Source organism: Muntiacus reevesi, chromosome 12 (assembly GCF_963930625.1).
Source record: "Muntiacus reevesi chromosome 12, mMunRee1.1, whole genome shotgun sequence".
In the NCBI taxonomy this organism is placed as follows: Eukaryota; Metazoa; Chordata; class Mammalia; order Artiodactyla; family Cervidae; genus Muntiacus; species Muntiacus reevesi.
The window spans coordinates 41,095,904-41,118,148 of record NC_089260.1 but is presented as its reverse complement, the minus strand read 5'-3'; the positions used below and the strand labels follow the sequence as shown (position 1 = coordinate 41,118,148).

The following is a 22,245-nucleotide window of genomic DNA, read 5'->3' as shown; positions in this document are numbered from 1 at the left end:
TTTCCACCTTCACCATGATTTTATATTAAAAAGCATGATTCTGCTAAAAATTTATGAGCAACTTTCATATCCAATTTTAACCCAATAATATGCTTAGCAACTTTCTATATGCTGACACTATAGCAATGATTTCTTTTCATCTTATAACATTCCATTCCACACTCTAATCTAGAACCAAGACTGCTCACTTTTCACCTTTTCCATCCACCTGGGTCATGAGCATTCCATCTTCTCTGTATGGAATGTCTCCTTAACCTATTACTAAATCATATCTAATTCACTAATCTAAACTGTATATAAATTAACATCCTTATTAAAGTATTTCTACACTAAACTTCAGCACCATAAGATATCAAACAAATTCTGGTCATCCAAATTACTGTAGCTTCCTTTCAGTATCTTGATTTCTCACTTTCTCAAGTCATACCGTTTGGTCTGAAGCTGCTGCTTTTTTGGAGTGTATAACCGGAGGTGTGTCTAGTTTCCTTCTCTCTCCATAAGATACAGCACAAGTCTGATTGTCTTCTTGTCACTTTATCCAATCTACAGATAAAAGTGGAACAAATCTTCAGCAACCTCTGTGTCATTGATTTTTCCTACTTATTAACATTTATTGAACATGTATTACATGCAGTTCTTTTATATTATGGAGAGAAATTTACATTGCACTGGGTAGAGATGTTTGTTCACCTCAGGTTTCCCAAGTAAGATGAGATGGAGTAATTTCTCTGACTTTATTTTTCTGGGCTCCAAAATCACTGCAGATGATGATTGCAGCCATGAAATTAAAAGATGCTTACTCCTTGGAAGGAAAGTTATGACCAACCTAGATAGCATATTAAAAAGCAGACTTTGTCAACAAAAGTCCGTCTAGTCAAGGCTATAGTTTTTCCAGTGGTTATGTATGGATGTGAGAGTTGGACCATAAAAACAGCTGAGCGCCAAAGAATTGATGCTTTTGAACTGTGGTGTTGGAGAAAACTCGTGAGAGTCCCTTGGACTGCAAGGCGATCCAACCAGTCCATCCTAAAGATCAGTCCTGGGTATTCATTGGAAGGACTGATGTTGAAGCTGAAACTCCAATACTTTGGCCATCTCATGCGAAGAGTTGACTCACTGGAAAAGACCCTGATGCTTGGAGAGATTGGGGGCAGGAGGAGAAGGGGACAACAGAGGATGAGATGGTTGGATGGCATCACCGACTCGATGGACACAAGTTTGAGTAAACTCCGGGAGTTGGGGATGGACAGCGAGGCCTGGCGTGCTGCGATTCATGGGGTCGCAAAGAGTCGGACACGAATGAGCGACTGAACTGAACTGAATTTCCAGTTCTCACATGTAAATGTTTAAGGAGAATGCAAAGTAGGTTTCCTTTCCTTTTCTCTGAGAGTACAATGCTTTTCCATTCTTAATTTCATGTAAGCAAGCTCAGGAGCATTAGCTAAGCAGTTATGGCTTTGATATCACCATTTTCCTAAGCTATAGATATATATCCTCGACTAATTTTGTCTGTTACCTTCTTTTAATTTAACCTCATTGTTTTTTCTAATATTTTATTGGACTTAATCCCTATAAAACCAATTCAAATGATTTTAAGATAAAAGAATATAAAAAATATATTTTTATTATTCTTTTTTTTTTTTATCAAACTTTAAACTATTTTGTATTGGAGTATAGCTGATCAGGAGGAGAAGGGGATGGCAGAGGATGAGATGGCTGGATGGCATCACCGACTCAATGGACATGAGTCTGAGCAAACTCCAGGAGAAAGTGAAAGACAGGGAAACCTGGCGTGCTGCAGTCTGTGGGGTCACAAAGAGTCAGACACAACTGAGAGACTAAACAGCAACAACAATAGCTGATCAACAATGTTGTGGTGGTTTCAGGTGAACACTGAAAGGATTCAGCCTTGTGTGTGTGTGTGTGTGTGTGTGTATCCATTCTCCCCCAAACTCCTCTCCTATCCAGGGTGGCATATAACACTGAATAGAGTTCCATGTGCTATACAATAGGTTCCCGTCAGTTACCCATTTTAACATAGCAGTGCATACATGACCTTCCCGAAGTCCCTAACTATCCCTTCCCCCCAACAACCATAAGTTCATTCTCTAAATCTGTATCTCTTTCTGTCCTGCAGGTAAGTTCACTTGTATCATTTCTTTTTAGATTCCACCTATAAGGGATGTCATGCAATACTTCTCCTTATTCATACTGAGTGACTTACTTCACTCAGTATGACACTCTCTACGTCCATCCATGCTGCTGCAAATGGCATTTTTCATTCTTTCTAATGACTGAGTAATACTCCATTGTATATATGTACCACATCTTTTTCCATTCCTCTGCTGATAATCATTTAGGTTGCTTCCATGTCTTGGTTATTGTAAACAGTGCAAAATATATTTGACAAGCAGGTCTGAGAATGCAATACCAGACCAGTTACTTGTACATTTCTCAAAAGAAGCCTATATCTGTTGCCTTGACATCTATTCTTCATTTTTTGTACTCACTGCAGTCTGGTTTTTGTCCACTAATTCATTGATGCTATTTCTAAGTACAACTGTCTTTTAAAAATCTTACTCAACTGGATCAAAGCCAAATTCTGATGCCCCTGCCCCAACTGGCTTCTCCTGCACTTCATCTAAGAAGTACTGTCTTCTCACTCAGCTATTCCTTGAACTCTTCCTTAATTTTCACTTTGTTCATTCAGGTAACTTTTTGTTATATCAAATCTACTGTTAACCAAATTTTTTGGACTTTGCCCCTCTGAACAGCACATTCTTACTTTCTTGGTTTAATCATTTATGATCTGTCACCCAGACTATTACAACAATTTTTTAAAATGTCTTCTTGCTTGTCTTTCTCTCAATCTATTGTTCATGTTGTCACGTGAGTTATCTTCTTTTAACATTATTGTCATCATGCCATTTCCTCAAAACCATCAGTGGCTCCTCATTTAGTAGAGAATAAAGTTCAAATGTCTTAGTGAAACAGAAAGTTCCTCTGTGATTTGGACCTGTTACAACTTTCCAGCTTCAGCTTCTCACCTTCTCGTTTTCTATACACCTTACATTCTAATCACACAATTCTATTTTCTATGCCCGGAACACTGAAACTTCTTTAAAGCCTCTTACCTTTGTTAATGCCATTGGTCTACACCCTTACTTATTGTAATCTTACTTTTCTTTCAAGATTCAGATCAAATTCTTCTTTCTTATGAAATATCCCTACTGTGCTAGTCAGAAATTATCATTCATATTTTTGATAATATTATGTTAGTACTTTTACCATTTCATAAACTGACCTCTGCTTGACTCTTGACTACAGTGTTACGACCTTTTGCTTTATTAGAGTATAAGTGTCTTAAAAGAATAGCCTGGGTCTATCCACAAGGGTACCTCGAGTGGTCAGTACTTATTTATGATTCATAGAAGACTATCAATGCATGTTTGCTGAAGGCTTCCAATTACGGTTCAAAACCATACTTTTCAAAGGTATCCAAATCTCAATATTCATTAAGTTTTTGATCAGAAATATAGTGAAGAACAGCTTTTCTATTGAAAAGCAGATGCATTAATAAGTTTGGCTTGACCTAAAAGGCTCTGTGAAGGACAAATTATTCCTAGTCTATTGCACTATTGATATTGCTTGCTTTACTATAGGTAAGGCAATGGGGGCCCAAGGCATAGTTTTAAATTAATTCTGTAGGTTTATATTAGCTCTTGTTTACATATGAATTTTTAGCAAAAATATAGCATACAGAATAAAGAAGTTTACACTGTGAAAACTGGCACTTAACAACTGTTGGTAAAACTTTTGAGTTAGTGGTATTCAGGAATGGTTAAAGAGCACTGTCTTCCCACATTGAAAGGAGGGCATGATTACCACACACCATCTTAATATATCAAAAGAAAAAGAAAACGCCACTTCAAGTCTTCTTTCCTCCTTTTCAGCTTTTCCATTTCCTTACCTCAAAGATGGACCCTGATAATTTTCTGCCCCCAATATCACAGACAAGCAAAAAGAAGTCAGCTGCCCTTTTCGAGCTATCATGCTGACAGATTTCCTCTGCTTGCATTTCCAGATGTGCTTAACCATCAACTGAACTTCATTTGGCTAAAATCTTATTCGAGATCACTTCTAACATGAGACTCAACCTCAGCCAGAAGAACTAATTTGGGATGCTTCCAGGGATTATCTTGTCCTTTGAATATTGAGGAAGGAGAGGTTGGGTGACCCAAGACTCTGGAACTCCTTATTATCCTAGAGCTCACAATGTCAGAGCTTTTGCCTCAGAATCTCTGCCAGAGTGAGGCTGTGGTTCTCCGAGAGATGGGGTCATTGTTATTATTCTTCCAGTCTCCAAGGCAAAATACATCGTGTGACCAACCATGTAGGTAATGCCAAAAACCACCTGGAAAAGACCCACAGTTGTCACTGGGCCATGTTGAAATGTGAATCGCTGGAAGTGCTGACCACTACAAAGCCATGACAATTTTGTTTTCAACCCTTTGCCAGATGATGGTTAAATAAAAGGACCAAAGGGAAGGCAGTTAGAGATAGAATTCAACTTGCTAAAAGTGACATTTATTTTCTTCTGACTTACTATGGCCCGCATGATGTTATTCTAACTGACCTATTTAGACACGTTTAAGAGTAATATAACAGGCAGTTGGTGGAGGATTGGCAATTTTCTTAAGCTGGTTCATGCGTCACTCTGCTTTTGTTTGTCCAGCTGCCAGTATAAATTATGATCTGTTGAAGTGGATCTTGCTTGGCGCCCTCTAAAGTTGGCCCAAACATTTGGACAGTCACATGTATCTCTTTCTGAACAAGTGCATCATTCAATGGACTCATGTAGCTCAGATGATGCACAGATATTCTGTTAGCACACAGGCCATCACTATGATGGGAAAATGGAACAAGGGGAAAACCCAAAGGACGTCTGAGTCTGTCCTGTCCTAGCTGTTACTCAGTGTGCTGAGAGAGTGTGACATCAAGCCTTCTCTCATGTGCTCATCCAGGCTTTTCCCAGACATCCTGATGAGTTGTACCACTGCCCGTTACTACACATTCCTGCTCACTTTCTCCCTATTATTTCTCTCTTTACCTTTCCCATCTCAGTCTTTGTTGAGATTTGGCACATGCTTCATTGGCAGCTGCTCTGAGTACCTCATTCTGAGGCTGAGAATTGCTCTTATGAACAGCTGTGGGAGACTGTGTTCCTTAGTTATCACTGTATCCTTTTGACCTTCTTTCTTTTCTTGCACTAAATTCACACTTTATAGTCACACACATTCAACTCAAGCTTTAATTCTTTACATCCTTTATTATTGTCTTCTCAACTCCATACTATTTGAAGAAATTTAAAAAAAAATGTTGAGATGATTCTTTTTTCCTTTAATCAACAGTTTGGGTTTTCTCCCTTCTTTCCCCCCTTGTCATCTCCACCTGCCCACCCCCACCACATCTGTCCTCTTCTCAAGGTTCTTGGGCATAAGCAGAAATGCCCTAAATGTGCTATGGGATATGTGTGTGTGCATGTGTATAAAATTTTGTGCTAAATGCTTTTATTAGGTTTCTTCTTTTAATTCTCATAACAATACTGTAAGGTAGATTATTATCCCTCCTTAAGGAGAAAGTCTTAGGAAAGATTAGGTATTTGGCTGACAATCCTAGAGCTGGGAAGTCGTATAGGAGGATGTCTCCTGGAGTGTGGCTCTGTATTTCTAGGCTGTATGCTCTCAACTGCCCACTGTATTGTCTAGTTTTTCCCCTCATAATATATGGAAAACTTGTGGTAAATGTGGACATTGTACAATGTTGAGATTTTTTAGAGTTTGAAGAGGAAGAGATAAAAAGGCAGAAGCCTTGCTGCCTGTCTTACTAATTAATTCCCACCACTTTCTGGAACAGTAAAATATAATCTTCTGTGTCACAGGGCTTTCCAACTCTCAGTACCACTTGTTACTTTTCAGATCTTTGAAAAGTTGGCTTGAAGATGTGGCCCTAGGCCAAGAACATGAACTTGGAGGAGTTAAGAGATTACATGGCTGACGTTATACTGTAGTCGGAGTATGTACACATCAAAAAAACCTGTTTAATAAACAACAGAAAATTGCAGAAACAGTGGGTATTATGGATAATTTTCCCACCACAAAGTTGGGAAATTGTTCTTTTTGTTTTAGTTACTGTTAGTCAGAGATAGAGATTGCACATAGTACTTTGTGCAAGACAATTTCATTTCAAATATTAAAGGGCAGTCACTTAAAAAAGAAAGATAACTTTTACTTAGTTTTTAAGGGTATATATTCATCACAATTTAAAATATTTTACACAGTTTTTTTTCCCATTCATATTAAGATCTGTAATTTTCATTAAGGTAAGACATATTCTTCTTGACTTTCATGTACTAAGTGCTCAATCACTTCAGCCGTGTCTGACCTTTAGCAACTGTATACGCTATAGCCCACCAGGCTCCTCTGTCCATGGGACTCTCTAGGCAGGAATACTGGAGTGGGTTGCCATGCCCTCCTCCAGGGGATCTTCTCAACCCAGGGATGGAAACTGTGTCTCCTATATTGCAGATGAATTCTTTACCACGGAGGCACTGGCTAAGCTCCTTGACTTTCATATGTCTAAACAATTCAACAGCCAAAAAGTATTTGTTAAATACAAATTATTTTTCTAGGTATTCTGGGGCTATAGATGATATAGTCCTTGTCCATAAGGAATTTATGATTGTGTGGTAGTTAGAAGACTAATGTATGTTAGACACAGAAGGAATAATGAAAGAGATAATCTAATACAGAATAAAAATGGCATCAGTTACAGGTGAGGTAAATGTTAGCTTGTACTTCTTTATCTTGTCTCTGGAAGTATCTGAGACAATTTGTTGAAGTACTTTAGAAAGCCCATAGAGAGGATTTGCAGAGGTGAGGAGGGAGTGAGTCTATGCCACTGGGGACAAATTCTGAGCAAACCTGCAATGAACACAGGTATCATTTCATAAGGAAGCAACTGGCTTTACTAACAAAATGCTAATGGTGAATAGGAATAGATAGTATAGATAGTATACTATCTATAAATAGAATAGATAGTATAGAATAGATAGTATGAAGGAGAAAGACAGATTTATATTCCTAGAGTAAAGGACTTTTGTAATTTTAAATAGGTGAATAATAAGATAGGAGTATTTGTGAAATTAACAATAATAATAAATAAGAATGTTTATAAAGTTCTGGTAAACAATGGGCTAGTTATATAGGCATTAGGAAAACCTTAAGTGAGGTAGTTAAGCATGTATTTGAGCATCCATATCATGAGTGTCTAAGATGGAGTAATCAAAATTTATAAATAGAGAGGCTGAATTGGTCCATTCAATCTATGTTTGTTATTGTACTGGGTAGGGTGCCAGCCCAGTGGGAGTGCAGAGATGAACCAGAGACAGTCCTCCCCTTACCTCATTACCCTGTGAGAAAGCTCAACATGAAATTAACTAGCAACTCTAATTATACAAATACCTATAATCTTCTAAGTCAGTGGTTCCCCCAAAAGGCAGAATTACTATGACTTGAGAATATATTAGAAAAGCAAATTTTTGAGCCTATTCCAGTTGTTCTAAGAAACTCTGTCCCAATATTCTGTGGTTTAACCTGCCTTCTGGGTGATTCTATAATATCGCTAAAGTTTGAGAGCCTCCGTTCTGAGAAAATTAGGAATATGCAAATTACAAGCCAGGGGTAGGATGCAGTGGGGAGTTGAGGGGTCCTTGTGGCAGAAAATCTACATTTTTCAAGGATTATATAGCAAAATCAACCTACTGTATGTGTGTGCTGATTGGGAAAGAAGGTTAAATGTTGTTTTTAGGTATCATAAATGCATGTTACCATGGGCCCATGGAGACATTCGCCTCACATTTGTTACCTAGTTTGTTAGCAACACTAGTTTGGGTATTAACAGCCAAGAGGTTACCCTGAAGTAGAGAGTGGGGAGATTAAGTGATAAGTAAAGCTTTAAAATTTCTTCAAAATATACTATAATCAGTCTCTATATGTTCATGGAAATCTAGCCCTACCCAATGATATCTTCAAATTAGTCAAGGCCTTTGTTTTCTATTGCATTAGATTGTATAGCTTATGGGCTTCCCTAGTGCCTCAGCAGTAAATAATCCACCTGTTAATGCAGGAGATGCAGATTCAATCCCTGGGTTGGGAAGACCCCCTGGACAAGGAAATGGCAACCCACTCCAGTATTCTTGCCTGGAGAATCCCATGGACAGAGGAGCCTTGTGCTCTACCATCCATGGGGTTGCAAAGAGTTGGACATGACTTGGTGACTAAGCAACAGCAACATTATAGCTTATACTTACTCATGTTCATGTAATCTTTAAATGCAGATAATTTAGGGTGAAACTTAATGTCTATAACCAGAGTTAAAAGCATCCCAGGATAGTTCCTTCTTCTTCTTGTCTTAACCATTCCTCATCTCTACTCTTTGACTTTCTTCCTTTTATTTCCTAACACCTGTCATTTTCCAAGGACTGTTTTCTGAGCTGTATATTTGTTCCCTTTACCATCACTACCTTAAAGAGCTAGTATATTTTCATGGATTTCACTCACATCTAGCTTTTGAAGATGATATTTATTTCTAGTCTCCTAAGAATATTTTTGAAGGTTAGTAATACTTTTAATATAATGATAACCTACTAAGTCTCATGGGACTCAGTCTTCATCTAGTTCCAAATGAACACACTGTTATTTGACCACCCATCTATAGCTAGCAACATATAATAGGGCCTCACACCTGAGATTGTATATTCTGATTTTGCATTTTTCCCCCTTGATTTATTTCGACTTCTTCCTCTCATTTATATTGACTTATTAAACTTTACTCCTGCTTCCTTGCCTGAACTAAGAAGTTATACTAAGGTACTTAATCACATATTAACTAATTCTCTAGTGTTGATTGGTTTCTGGACAGAACCTGACCTGCAATATATTCTAAATCCTACTCCCATTTGTCCCAGTGCCATAAATCCTGACCATTACCAAATTCCCAGTACTATGTCTCCAACTCCACAGCATGATATTTCCAACTGAATAGCATTTCAAACTCAACACATGCAAATTAAGTTTTTCATTTTATTCCCCAGATGGGATTTTCTTAACAAATTCTTGGGCAGAGTTTTTTTGTTTTTTTTTTCCAAGCTTCTAGGATTAGAACTTCTGGGACATTTAAGTTTTATTACTGATCTACTTGTTAAACCCTATTCCTTGACTACATGTAATTGCTCTGTCCTATAAGAGTGCTATCTTTTATTTTTATATCTGTGTCTAATTTCTATTCTTTTAATGTGGAAGTCTCTGTCTTCACCGACATCAATTTATTCTTAGTCATCTTTTATACTCAGCCTAATTTTCATCTTTTGATAAGAAATCCACAGTTAAAATTTGCAGATTTCTCTCCATTTAAAATTTTCCAGATAATTTTTTTCTATAATTTTAAATAATTCAGTACGTATGTCTTATTTCTGCAACTGACATTGAAGACATTTAAGAGCACAGGGTCATTGAGTTTTTATTAATATTTCCATTGTTCTTTAGTGCCCCAACAGAGGATTGAAAATTGAGTAAATTTATAATAATTGTTTCATAAATGATATGTATTTATATAAATCTCACTTTACTCCAAAATGATTGTGTACTATAGCAACTAAGAAATCATGCTTTGTCTTCAGAAAAATATAGGTTTGTATCTCAACTTTAGCATTTTCTAGCTTAATACTTGAGTAAATTACCTAATCTAATAAGCCTATTTTCTTTGCAGTGAAATAGAGATGTGTGGAAACTTTCTCAAAGATTATCGTTTGTTGTGAGAATTAAATTTTTTGAGTTGACAAGTACCTTATTTTTAGGTAGAAATTAAGATTTGCATTTCTTATTTTTCTTTCAAGATATAGTTTACAACTTGCAGAACTATCTTTTAAAGTTTCCAAAGCTGTTTGCATCTTTAGTTTTATCCATTTGCTCATTTATTCACCCAGTCACTGACTTATTCATTTACTTTTAGTACTTTTCAAGGAGCACATAATATGGAGTATACTGCTAGAAAAAAACATATATCCATAGAAACCAGAAGTTCCAGCTTTGAGTGTGGATCCATCCTTCCATTCTAACTGAGAAATCATAAGTTACTTCTGGGAGAATTAAATTTTATCTTAGAAAAGTTCCTATCATAGAAAGTCTCAATATATCATGACAACTATTATTTTTATCATTTGTTGTCATTAAAGAATATTCAATGGCATTTTAAAATAGGATTTACATATACACACCGCTATATTTCAAAAGGATAACCAACAAGAATGTGCCATATAACACACGAAACTGCCCAATATTATGTAAAAACCCTAATGGGAAAAGAATTTGAAAAAGAATAGATACATGTATATGTATAATTGCTGTCCAACTGATATTATCACAGCATTGTTAGTCAACTATATTCCAATATAAAATAAAAAGTAAAAAAAAAAAAGAAAGAAACAGAACAATATTAAAGGAAAAATAATAATTTAAAATCATGGCCACCAAAAACACAAATAGGTAAGGAACATAAAATCAGATGAATTTGTAGTTATGCAAATCTGCAGTCAACACTGGACACTGAAATAGACTATCTGGGTTCTGTTAAGCACAGCAGAAAAGAAAACACAATCAATTCTAGGGTTGGAAATGGCCGTAAAGGAAAAAGATACAAATTCTGGTAGAGAAATGAAGCTTTTCCTATTACCTATAGGAAATAAAGTTTTCATACTCAGACTTCTAAGTGGAAACACTAAGTGATGTGGAAAACCCTTAACAATATCCCTGGAATTACTGAACCAGCACCACTCCCCTACATCTGAGGCACAGTATCAATGCACAAGTCAGTGATGGCACTCTTGTAGCACTAAAAGAAATGTGGTCCAAAAGTGTGGCTCTCTGTTCCCCTTTGGCTTAATCCAGAGATAACACCTAGGCAATCTAGATAGGTCCTCCAAACAACTCTATCTATGTAAACATCTACAGTGTATCAGAAAGTTGATACATCACAATTCAGGAGCCCACACACAGCTAGTTGGATTTTGATGTGCATGTAAGCTCTGGCTCTAAGTAGTAACTGACTCTTTGTGACCCTAGAAGGGCTCCTCTGTCCATGGCATTTTCCAGAACACTGGAGTGGGTTGCCATTTCCTCCTCCAGGGGTTCTTGCCAACCCAGGGATCAAACCCGCATCTCTTGTGTCTCCTGCAGGCAGTTTCTTTACCACTACCGCCATGGGGGAAGCCGGGATTTGGAGGTGAAGATATTCTTTCTTATCTGAGTCACTGTTGTATACTGAAACTAACACAATATTGCAAATGAACTTAGTTAAATTAAAAAAAAATTTTTTTTTAATTAATAAAAGAACAAAATATTCCAAGAACAGAAAAAAAAAAAAAAAATTCCAAAAGAGGAAATCTCAACTCAAGCTGTCTACAGCAAACATCCAATAGTTCAGATTTCTCCTTCACCCTCCTTCTCAAGATGACACTAGAGAGTAGAGAAAATCTGGGATAATTTCATGAGGATAGAGCTTTTTAATTGTGCCTATCACCCCTGGATGTTAAGTTGCTCAAGTGTCGACACTCTCTGTAGTGTCTTGTAGGTAGGCATTATGTTAACATCTGCTCTTGAAATTGCAGTGCTGAAACTCAGAGTCTCTCTCTCACTTAGAAGAGTGAGAATCCAGTGGCCCTCCCTTGCTGGCATGCCCTGCTTCCGCTCTCACTGGCACTGCAGGGCTTCTGACTTTCAATTAGGTTGTTCTTCCCCAATCTTTCTTTGGGCCCTCCCTCCATCTGCAGCCTCTATTACAAAGATTACCTCACTCTTTGTTATTGCCTTTCTGTCCCCAATCCTCTCCCCCACTGAAGCATGCTGAAGATTGTTTTCTGAGATACCTGTGATCAGGGAGAGATTCGGTCTATACTGTATCTGCTCTTTCCTCTGCTCAAATATGCCAGCCATGTTGCCAATGCCACCACTCCATTCAGCTGTGGGAATGGCATAATGGTATGGGGTACCCTGCAGTGGTTCTCCTCCTAGAAACCTTGTTTAGAAGTAAGTTAAAGACCTTCTACTTTCGATTCTCTCAGCTTTGTATACATGAACTATCCAGCCTTTGCCCCTCATGCTTCATTTTCTAAGACTGTCACCTGGAATGATGAGTTACTGCTATTGTATCTATCTTCCTGTTTCTCTTCTTATTATATTCTCTGGAACAAGGAATCCTTTCTTTTTCTTCCTCTTCTATCTAGAAGGGACTTGTGCTATGTGATAAGATCTTCACCCCTGAGGCATCATTAACCCATTCCCTTCCTTGGGGCCATGTGGCAATCGGACTTTGTGAGGATACGGTTTATTTATTTTTATTGGAATATAATTGCTTTACAATGCTGTGTTAGTTTCTGCTGCACAACAGAGTGAATCAGCTACGTGTATACATACATCCCCTCCCTCTTGCACCTTCCTCCACTCCCCCACCCCACCCCTCCAGGAAACCACAGAGGAATGAGCTGAGCTCCTGTGTTATAGAGCAGGTTCCCACTTGCTCCCTGTTTAACACGTGGCAATGTATCTATGTCAATCCCAATCTCCCAGTTCACCCCACCCCCTCCATCCCTTCACTGCTGTGTCCACATATCTGTTCTCTATGTCTGCATCTCTATTTCTGCCCTGGAAATAGGTTCATCTGTACCATTTTTCTAGATTCCACATATATCTGTTAATATACAATATTTGTTTTTCTTGTGAGAGCATGATTTATGGGAAGCATAATAATGATTTCAGTTTATTATTTTCAGAATATTAACCCATTATGCATAATTTTACTCAACAGAATTTTTCATGACTGTTGATTACCAAGTAGTCTGAGAAGGTTACTATCAAATGTCTGGAATGGTACATACTCAAGACATTTTAATACTCTTACCATTGCCCTTCACAAGGGCCTCTAATCATGCACACCTCTAATCATGGTCACTGTGAATGACAGATGATGGGCTTTGTGAGATATAATCTGCCTAATGACTCAAGGCATCCTGATACCACCATCTCATAAGCTCATTTCTAAATTTTTACTGGGCAACTAATGAGACTTTCCCACAAAGTTTATCCAGACCTTCTTCACAGTGAAAAGACCAAACAGAATTGATGACTCTGGCCAGAGTGCAGATGGCTTTTGGAGAGTGCAAGTTTTTTCTGGCTGTGTGCTGAGGGCCTGGATTAGAAAAAGACCATGCTGATATAGCATTTGTTTGTCAAATTTAACAAACATCTTTTGAATGCCAACTATAGGCAAAGTTTGAAATGATGGCATGAATAAGTACATTAAAATCTCTCAGTGTACTTGACCCACAGCACAGACAGACCTTCTGGCCTTTATTTTGATATATTCTTGGCACATGGAAATAAATGTCCTGCCACTGAGTCACTGTGCAGTTCTTTTTTTCTAGAATCAACTTTATCTTAAACATTAGGGAGATATATATGTATGTATATATATATATATATATATATATATATATATATATATATATAGAGAGAGAGAGAGAGAGAGAGAGAGAGAGAGAATAGAATAGAAGTTTAAGAGTTTTTCATCTCTATATGATAAGCACACAATTTCTGGGTGATCCAAACATTCAAGTCATTTTTTTCTTTCACTAAATAACCAATACTCACACCCTAGGGCTTCCCAGGTGGCTTCCCAAGTCTCTAAATTGATGTAGTATAGCTAAGCTATGAGATTCTTCTTGACTCACCAGACACTTTGGGCTTAAGAATCTTGAGATTATTACTCAAGATTTCTGAAGGATATCTAGAGGAGGTAGAGAAAAATATGCACCCATATTAAGGATTGATTAGAAAGTGAAGGGGTGCCTTCCTTTTGTACTGACCCTAAAGAAACCAAGGGGTAGTGTTGACACACTTTGTTTTAAAATGACACCACAATCCCTGAGATGAGAGCTGCTGTTGCCTCCTCTTTATCCAGGGCCATGAAACACGCATACTAGCAACTACTACATTTATGTTTTTTCAGGGCCTCATTTTCTGCATTGAAGCAAAGACAAAAACACAGCCTCAAACTCAGACAAGAAGGTAGACGAGGATCTACAGGCGAGGTATTTGAGGAGTGGCACTACTGAATTATTAAGATAAAGGGGTCCAGTAAGTTAGAAGCTCCTGTAACATAACCAAATCCAGTGAGAGAGCCCAGCAAACACAAATGTGGTTTCACTTTGATCTCCATCTTCACTTTTGTCATCTGTTTATTTGCTCAGTAGATATACTTTAATCTACACTCTTTACCAAATTAATTTGTATTAATCAATTAATGTTCACTTTAGGTTATAAATGTATATACTTTAAAAAATTTAATAGTTCTATAAAGTTAAAATAAAAATACATTAGTCTCAGCACTTCACTTCCGCTATATTTCTGCTCCCCAGAAGCAACCACTTTCACCTCTTTTATTATTTTTTAATTTAATTTTTCTTTTATATTGTGGTATAATTGATTTATAATGTCATGTTAGTTCCAGGCATATAGCAAAGTAGTTCTGTTACACATAGATCCAATCCTTTTTATATTCTTTTCCCATATCAGTTACTACAGAATACTGAGTGGAGTTCCCTCTGCTGTACGGTAGGTCCTTGTTGATGATCTATTTAATACATAGTGGACTTCCCTAGTGGCTTAGCCAGTAAAGAATCTGCCTGCAAAGTAAGAGACCTAGGTTCAATCCCTGGGTTGGGAAGATTCCCTGGAGAAGGGAATGGCTATCCACTCCAGTATTCTTGCCTGGGGAATTCCATGGACAGAGGAGCCCAGTGGGCTACTATCCATGGGATCCCAAAGAGTTGGACATGACTGAGCGACTAACACTCTCACTTTTCATATGTTAATCTCAAACTCCTAATTTATCTCTCCCCACCCCCCTACCTTTCACCTTCAGTAACATAAGTTTGAAAACTGTAAGTTTTCTATGTCTGTGAGTCTATTTCTGTTTTGTAAATAAATTCATCTGTACCATTTTTTTAGATTCCACATATAAGTGATAAAATGTAATATTTGTCTTTCTCTGTCTGACTTACTTCACTTAGTATGATGATCTCCATGTTTATGCTGCTGCAGATGGCATTATTTCATTCTTGTTTTATGGTTGAGCAATATTCCATTGTAAATATGAACCACTTCTTTTTCCATTCATCTGTTGATGGACATTTAGGTTGCTTCCCACATTTACCACTTTTAATAGTTTCTTCTTGATAGTTTACTCCATATTTTCAATTAATATACATACTCCTTGATTTTAAAAAAAATAAGATATTCTCCAAAATTTTCCTGTGGTAGCTAGCTAGCCTTCAAGAGAACCCTCAGTGACTCTCGTCTACTGCGTCAGGGTCGTGTATAGACTCCTTCATCCTTGAAGAGGTCTGAGTGGCTCGTGTAACCAGCAGGGCATCGTGGAAATGTTGGTGTGGGAGCGCCACAGATAGGTTGTAAAACACACTGCATCTTCTGCCTTGCTCACTCAGGGATCACTCACTCTGCGGAAACCAGCTTCGATGCTGTGAGGACATTCAGGCAGCTCTGTGCAGCGGTCCCTGTGGTGAGGTCCATATAGGCTGGCCTCCTGCCGACAGCATCAACCTGCCAGCCAAGTGAACGAGCCCCTTTGGATGCTAATCCTCCAGCCCCATTTAAGTCTTCCAGCCACATATGACCCCATTTGGTCCCAACATTTTGACTAAAACTTTATGAGAAACCCTGAGCTAGAACAATAACTAAGCTACTCTCAAATTCCTGACCCACAGAAATTGTATGAGACCATAAATATTTACTGTTGTTTTAATATCTAAGCTTTGGAATAACTTGTTTTGCAGTAGCTGATGTTATATATTTACTATAATAGAAAGTGAGTGTTTAGCTCTCCTTCAAGCCCCAATCTCCTTCCCTATAAACATACAAATACACACTTCTTTCTTCCCCCGTTTGATAACACTATTCATTGTCCATATTATGTATAAATAATTATTCATAGCATAGTCACACAGCATTAACTTACTGAAGCCAACAGAAAAAAAAACAACAACAGTGGTTAAGTGTCGTTGGGACATAAAGTGTGGGCAGGGTACAGAAATTGAAACCATTGGTTGAAGAAAATAGAGCTTAAAACGTAAACTGATTTATATTCTCAAGATACTGGTAGGGCAGATCAAGTCACTTGAATTTGATTCTATGGGCAATAAGAATAAAGAGAGAGTTGCACGCAAATGGGTGAAATGATTCAGTTCACTTTTTAAGAAGGCAAAGTTGATAATGAACAACAGGAGTGACACTAGAGTAATACTAGGGACAGACTGTGGAATTAACTTCAAGCAGACATAATAATGATAAAAGGGGAGTATATCGGCAAGACCTTTCAGGGATAAAAAATCCACATGCTTTGTAAAGCTAGTGGATGTACAATGCAAGGTGAGAATGAATAAGGAAAGGATGATCTGGGGTTCTGTCCTGGGGATGGCAGAATAAAGCTATAATTTCTATTTACATGGCATGTCACAATTAATAAAACTCATGTCCACTGCAGTCAGTTATTTCAACTACCTTGTGATAAATTTTATGTATTAAATAACAAATAGGGTTAGTATAGGAATGTTAAAAAGACCCTGACCACTACTAAATCATTTCTTTGTGAAGACACTCTACTTAGTTTTTCCCAGTTAACTTTTTCTCCTGATAAACTAAAAGTTGACTTGTGTTCACCTTTTTAAACATATTTGTCTATATCTATCTTTGATTCTCCCATGTTACTATTATACATAAATGGATTTTTAAAACAGGTTATTCAGTGGGCATGTGTATAGTGGGTTGAGCCTCTGTGTGTCTGAAAAAAAAGCAATTTAGATAGTACTTCTGAGACTTCGAGTTTATGAGTCATTTGAGGATCCTGATAAAGTGCAGATTCTAACTCAACAGGTCCTGAACTGAGTCCAAAATCCTGCATTTCTAACAAGCTCCCTGTGATGTCAATGCTACTAGTCCATGGAATACATTTTGATTAGAAATGTTTTAGACTAAAGCCATATGTGTATCTGTACCCCCACATACTCACTCAAAGTGCTTAAGCAGTTGTGCCATTTGGGGACACATTATATATCTGATTTCAATTTTAAAACAGCAACCATTTTTGCACAGGTTTCAAGGTAGACAATAGTTGCTGCCAATTGTCTATGTGTTTATTCTCAGTAATATAACTGCATTCCATTTCTGTCTGTGTTGGCAAGCATTCCCCTAAAGGTTTCTAAACACATCAATGATCTTTTTTCAAGAAGAGCTCCATAAAGACCCACCTCATTGTTAGCTGTTCATTAGTAGTTCTTTTACTGACAACTTGGACATATGCCTCTTAATTTTGCAAGTATTTTAAAATTAAAATTACTTCCAAAGCATTTCAAATACTTCTGGCAATAACATCTGCTTGGAAGCAGAATTCTAACTCTCCTCCCACAGGTCTCTTCTTTTATGACTCCATAGCCTTGTGGGTTCTCTTAATAGTATGAATTCCACAATATAATTCATGAGTGTTGAAAGACATCTCTAATCATTGACATGCCTCAGGGTCTCAGCATTAAGCAACTATCAGCTCTGTCCTCATGTAATTGGGCATGCTTAGGTCCATCTTAGAAATTCCTTCTTTCTCTTTCTCCTTCCGCTTTCTCTTATAGGAAACCCATTCATGGTTCAGACAAGTTTTTCAAAGTACACATTTTTATCCCCGCAGAAGTACCTCAAGTCAAACTTCAATGGATGAACAATGGCTCTTTGTATACATCGACAGAGAAGTAACCTTGAAAGCAATGATTGATTTTTATGAGATTCTAAGCAAGAACTCAGTCACCCTAGAGAAAGAAAGTCTCCTGTCTGCTACTTAGGCATTGTGTGGGTGCACACATGCTCAGTCATGTCTGACTCTTTGTGACCCTGTGGTCTGTAGCCCATCAGGCTCCCCTGTCCGTGGGATTTTCCAGGCAAGAACACTGGAGTGGGTTGCCATTTCCTCCTCCAGGGGTCTTCTCCACTGAGGAATTGAACCCATGACTCCTGTATCTCCTGCACTGCAGGCGGATTGGTTATCACTGAGCCATCGGGGGACTTAGGCATTGTAAGTCCTTTATCCTCCTCTTTGCCAGATAGCTATAAGAGATATGTTGTAAAGGATAGGCTAATCAGTAGTGGTACTAATTTCTCAAAAGTTCTTGGAAATCTTCGAGTTGGATGGCCCACAGAGAATATGTTGCTTAACCTATTTGATTTAGGAATCCTTAACACGGCATCTTTGAGATTCAGTCAAGGTGCCACGAGTATTTTCTGTAGGGGTGAGATCCTAGCTGGACAGCTCCAGTTGTTAAACTTGCAGCTGGGAGCAGTCATGAGCATTTCCTGAAGCTGCTCTGATGCATCATACTATTCCCGCTCTCACCTTCTGTGCTCGTTTTAGATGTTCTTGTCTTTTTAATTTTGCCATATTAATTCTTATTTACTGCTTTTAGTATTGCACCTTAAAGTCTTCTCAAATTACTCAAATTTAGTTAGGAACTTAATACCAAAATAGAGAAAAACCTGAACTTTGACTCATGCTATTAACATCAAAGACTGTATCTCACCACTGAATTTTGAACTTCAGAAGCACTTCCAGTTTCTAACACTGTACTGCTCTCATAAGGAATTTGATGAAGTTCATCTCACCATTAGATGCACACCTTTTCTCTCCCATTTTTAGATGCACCCATGAAGAGTTAAACTATGTGCTTCAGGTCACATATACTGTTAGAGACCCAACTGGGAGGACAGCCCAGGAAACCTGGCTCGCAGTCTTATGTGCTTCTTACCACATGACCATCATTTCTGACAAATATAAATTCACATAGTACTCCTCCTGCTGAAACATGCAGGAGACAACACACGTTGGCAAAGTAGACTGGTCAGTGTATGTTAAGCAAATTTCTTGACTGAATAATGTGTGGTTTACAAGATTCCTGTTGCCGTGGACAGAATGGTCCACATTTTGTTAATGTTATCATGACATAGGGTATTTGTGAGGGTCTTTTTAAAACAAATTGCATTAGTAGTCACATTCTTGGCTCTTGTCTTGCCAGACAGATTTTGCTCCAATGGCATCTTTCTAAGAAGGCACTACTGACTGTTGGCAGCAGCTACTGCTGCTTTTAAATTCTTCATGGCCTCTAAGCTGTGCCCTCCAATATGTTTCCTGAGAAGCTAAGCTACTCTTAGCTTAAAATTTCAACTATATGCTTCTAAACCTGAAACAGATGTTATCTTGGCTGCTGTCACTTGTCATGAGCGTCTCTTTTTGTATTATATACAAGATAGATAAAACGCAGGTAATTTGTTGCCTCACTCTGTAGAGAAAGGAAAAAAGGGAGAGAGAGTGAAACAAGAGGAAGAGATAGAGAGAGACTAAATATATAAATTAGAGGAATAAAGCCACATGGAGACAGAAAAGTACAACCACTTGAACATCTATTATCCTAATATCATATGCTATAGTTTGGCTACTACCGATTTGCCTGGCATCTCTTTTGAATCATATTTGTGGCCACCCAGATTAACTCTGTGAGCTGTTCTTTTGATTTAATATCAGCTTGCTCTTTTCAGCTCCCATGTCATTTACTGTTTCTAAAAGAAATGTACTGCTTGTTACTCAACCTTCTGTGTTTTCAAGAACTCACAGTCCCCTTTTTTTTCTCCTTTTTGTATGGGAACCAGGAACTAGAAAGCATTAAATGAGGAAAATTAACCACTCAGAAAAGGTGGAAACCCAGAGAAAAAAAGGCTTGTCTTTTATGGTTTGTACTTGGTAAGCTGTGGGTGTGACTCAATTTCCTCACCACCCACATAAAAAGGTTGCCACCCAATCACTGTTTTTTCTATCCAAAACCCCTCCCCTTTGATTTTGGCTAGGAGAGACCCTAAGAAAGACTGCCCTTTCTGGACCGCTGCAGACTGTGACATATAAAAGCTGTTAGCTGCTCCTGTAGCCAGCAGCACTCAAACCTTGTAGAGTTTTGCTCTGAGATTTGTAATAAGACACACTCCTCTCACAAGAGTTCATGCTACAACCTAGCAAAGAACTTTACATTTTTGGAAGAATACTATATTCATTTTGGCTTTGTGCAGAGGTAAGCTATTTAGCTCAACAAGTTTATTTTGCATGCATTGCTTTTAAAGTAGCTCACATTTTTACTTTTTTAGAAGTGAGATTGGGTTATTATAACTTTTTTTTGTATCTATTCTATTACTTGGTGTCCATATATGTTTGGGGGACATTATCAGCACATTCTCTGTTATTACCTGTGATGCAGTTTTCCTTTCACTCTCAAGATGAGTTTCAATTCCTTAAGTTTTCCCTCTGAAAATAAATATGCAGTAATGCATTCTGTGACTCAGGCATTTGGGGTAAATGGCTCACATTCAGTTTAGGGTGAGTAAGTCATGCTGTTTATTTTTCTCTAGCTATAGGAAGTTCCTCTTAGGGGTTTGCCTCATAACACCAAGGAAAATGTATAGAGACCACTACAGTTTGTCTCCTAGGCTTGATTTCAACATTTGTTTGGATTTTTTGAAGACAGTCAAATCAAGCACTGATTTTGTAAAGTCATACCCTCTGGCCCTATTGTTGTTTTGTTTTGTTTTTCCCTTTCATTGACCCTAACTCTACTTTTCTGCTTTAAGGCAAAGTAAACTGGTGGCCTCTTCCTCTCCACCTCTCAAAATGATAGCAATCTCTGCAGTCAGCAGTGCACTCCTGTTCTCCCTTCTCTGTGAAGCCAGTGCCGTCGTCTTACTCAATTCCACTGACTCATCCCCGCCAACCAATAATTTCACTGATATTGAAGCAGCCCTGGAAGCACAACTAGACTCTGCGGATATCCCCAAAACCAGGCGGAAGCGCTACATTTCGCAGAATGACATGATCGCCATTCTTGATTATCATAACCAAGTTCGGGGCAAAGTGTTCCCACCAGCAGCAAACATGGAATATATGGTAAGAGAAATGTGTTTTCTTTGAATTCTGAGGGAGGACGCTTTATTTTAAAGTGTACGTTGAGAGGCTTTAAAGAGTTTGTGTGTTAAAGGATATGAAGCTTTTTGCACCTTTTATCTTAGGGAAGGTTCTGAAGTGCCTGTTCTATCATAGAATTAAAAGGGAGGAAAGTATCTAATAGTTTTGTGTGAGTTCCATAACCCTTGATGAAACAGATCTTATGTGAGAAAGAGATAAAGAGTGGGGTATGTTGACTGATCACATTTGAAAGTTCCTCCTCAAAAAAAAAAAAAAAAAAGTCACAGGGAACTTTTTCTGTGCTTTGTTTATCTAATAGTCATATTTATCAACTAAAATATTTCTTGAAAATAATTTTTTTTTAAATTATAGGTTTTGTGTGCATGATTTCTTCTCTGGGTAGGTGTCTCTTCCCTTTCTTGGACAAAGCTGCGTCTGACACTAATCTATTTGTATTCTCAGAGAACATGCTGACTTTTTCCTCCCTGTGATTTAATGCTATGTCCTTCAGATAACAGCGAAGCCAGCACGTTTGTGCACTGTTCCAACTTGCCTTGAACACATTCTCTGCTCTCTCTTAAAAAAACAAAACAAAAAACAGGCTGTGTTTAAGTTGTTTTACTTAGAAAGTTTTTTTTTAAGTTGACATTAAAAGAGTAGATGTCTTTTTAAAGTTTCTTAATATTTGGTTTTGAATTTATACAAGGTTATGGTTAAACTTCCAGCATCTCCCAAGAGCACAGCTTGGAGCCTGCTTAAGGCGATGAAGACCACCAGTATGGTATTTCTAAGCTGGGGTGGGGGAGGTGGTATCACTAACAACTTTTTATAAGTGCTGACCTAAATTTAGGGATTTCTTTCAGTTTTTAAATTTCTTTCTTTTATTTAATTAAGCTTCTTAATTGTAGATATCACTGTCACAAGAAAAATAAAGACTTGCCAAATGTAAGAGAGTCATGGTTCATAGAAGTACGATTTCAGACTCAAAGGCATTTTTCTAGGATTTCTTAATGAAAGTGGAAAAGAAGATATCATTCCTTGTGTGTGAGGGGCAATATAGTCTCACAATTAAGA

General features: G+C 37.7%; 1 protein-coding gene across 1 annotated transcript in view; it reads left to right on the top strand.

Annotated features, from left to right (window-relative positions):
* Window positions 1-20,165: 20,165 nt before the first annotated feature.
* The window catches only part of PI15 (peptidase inhibitor 15), a 34,850-nt gene continuing 32,770 nt past the window's right edge, over window positions 20,166-22,245 (top strand). Inside the window, exons 1-2 of the mRNA XM_065903225.1 lie at window positions 20,166-20,287; window positions 20,841-21,153. Of these exons, the coding sequence (XP_065759297.1) occupies window positions 20,881-21,153 (273 nt within the window). The 5' untranslated portion in view covers window positions 20,166-20,287; window positions 20,841-20,880. The remainder of the gene's footprint in view (window positions 20,288-20,840; window positions 21,154-22,245) is intronic.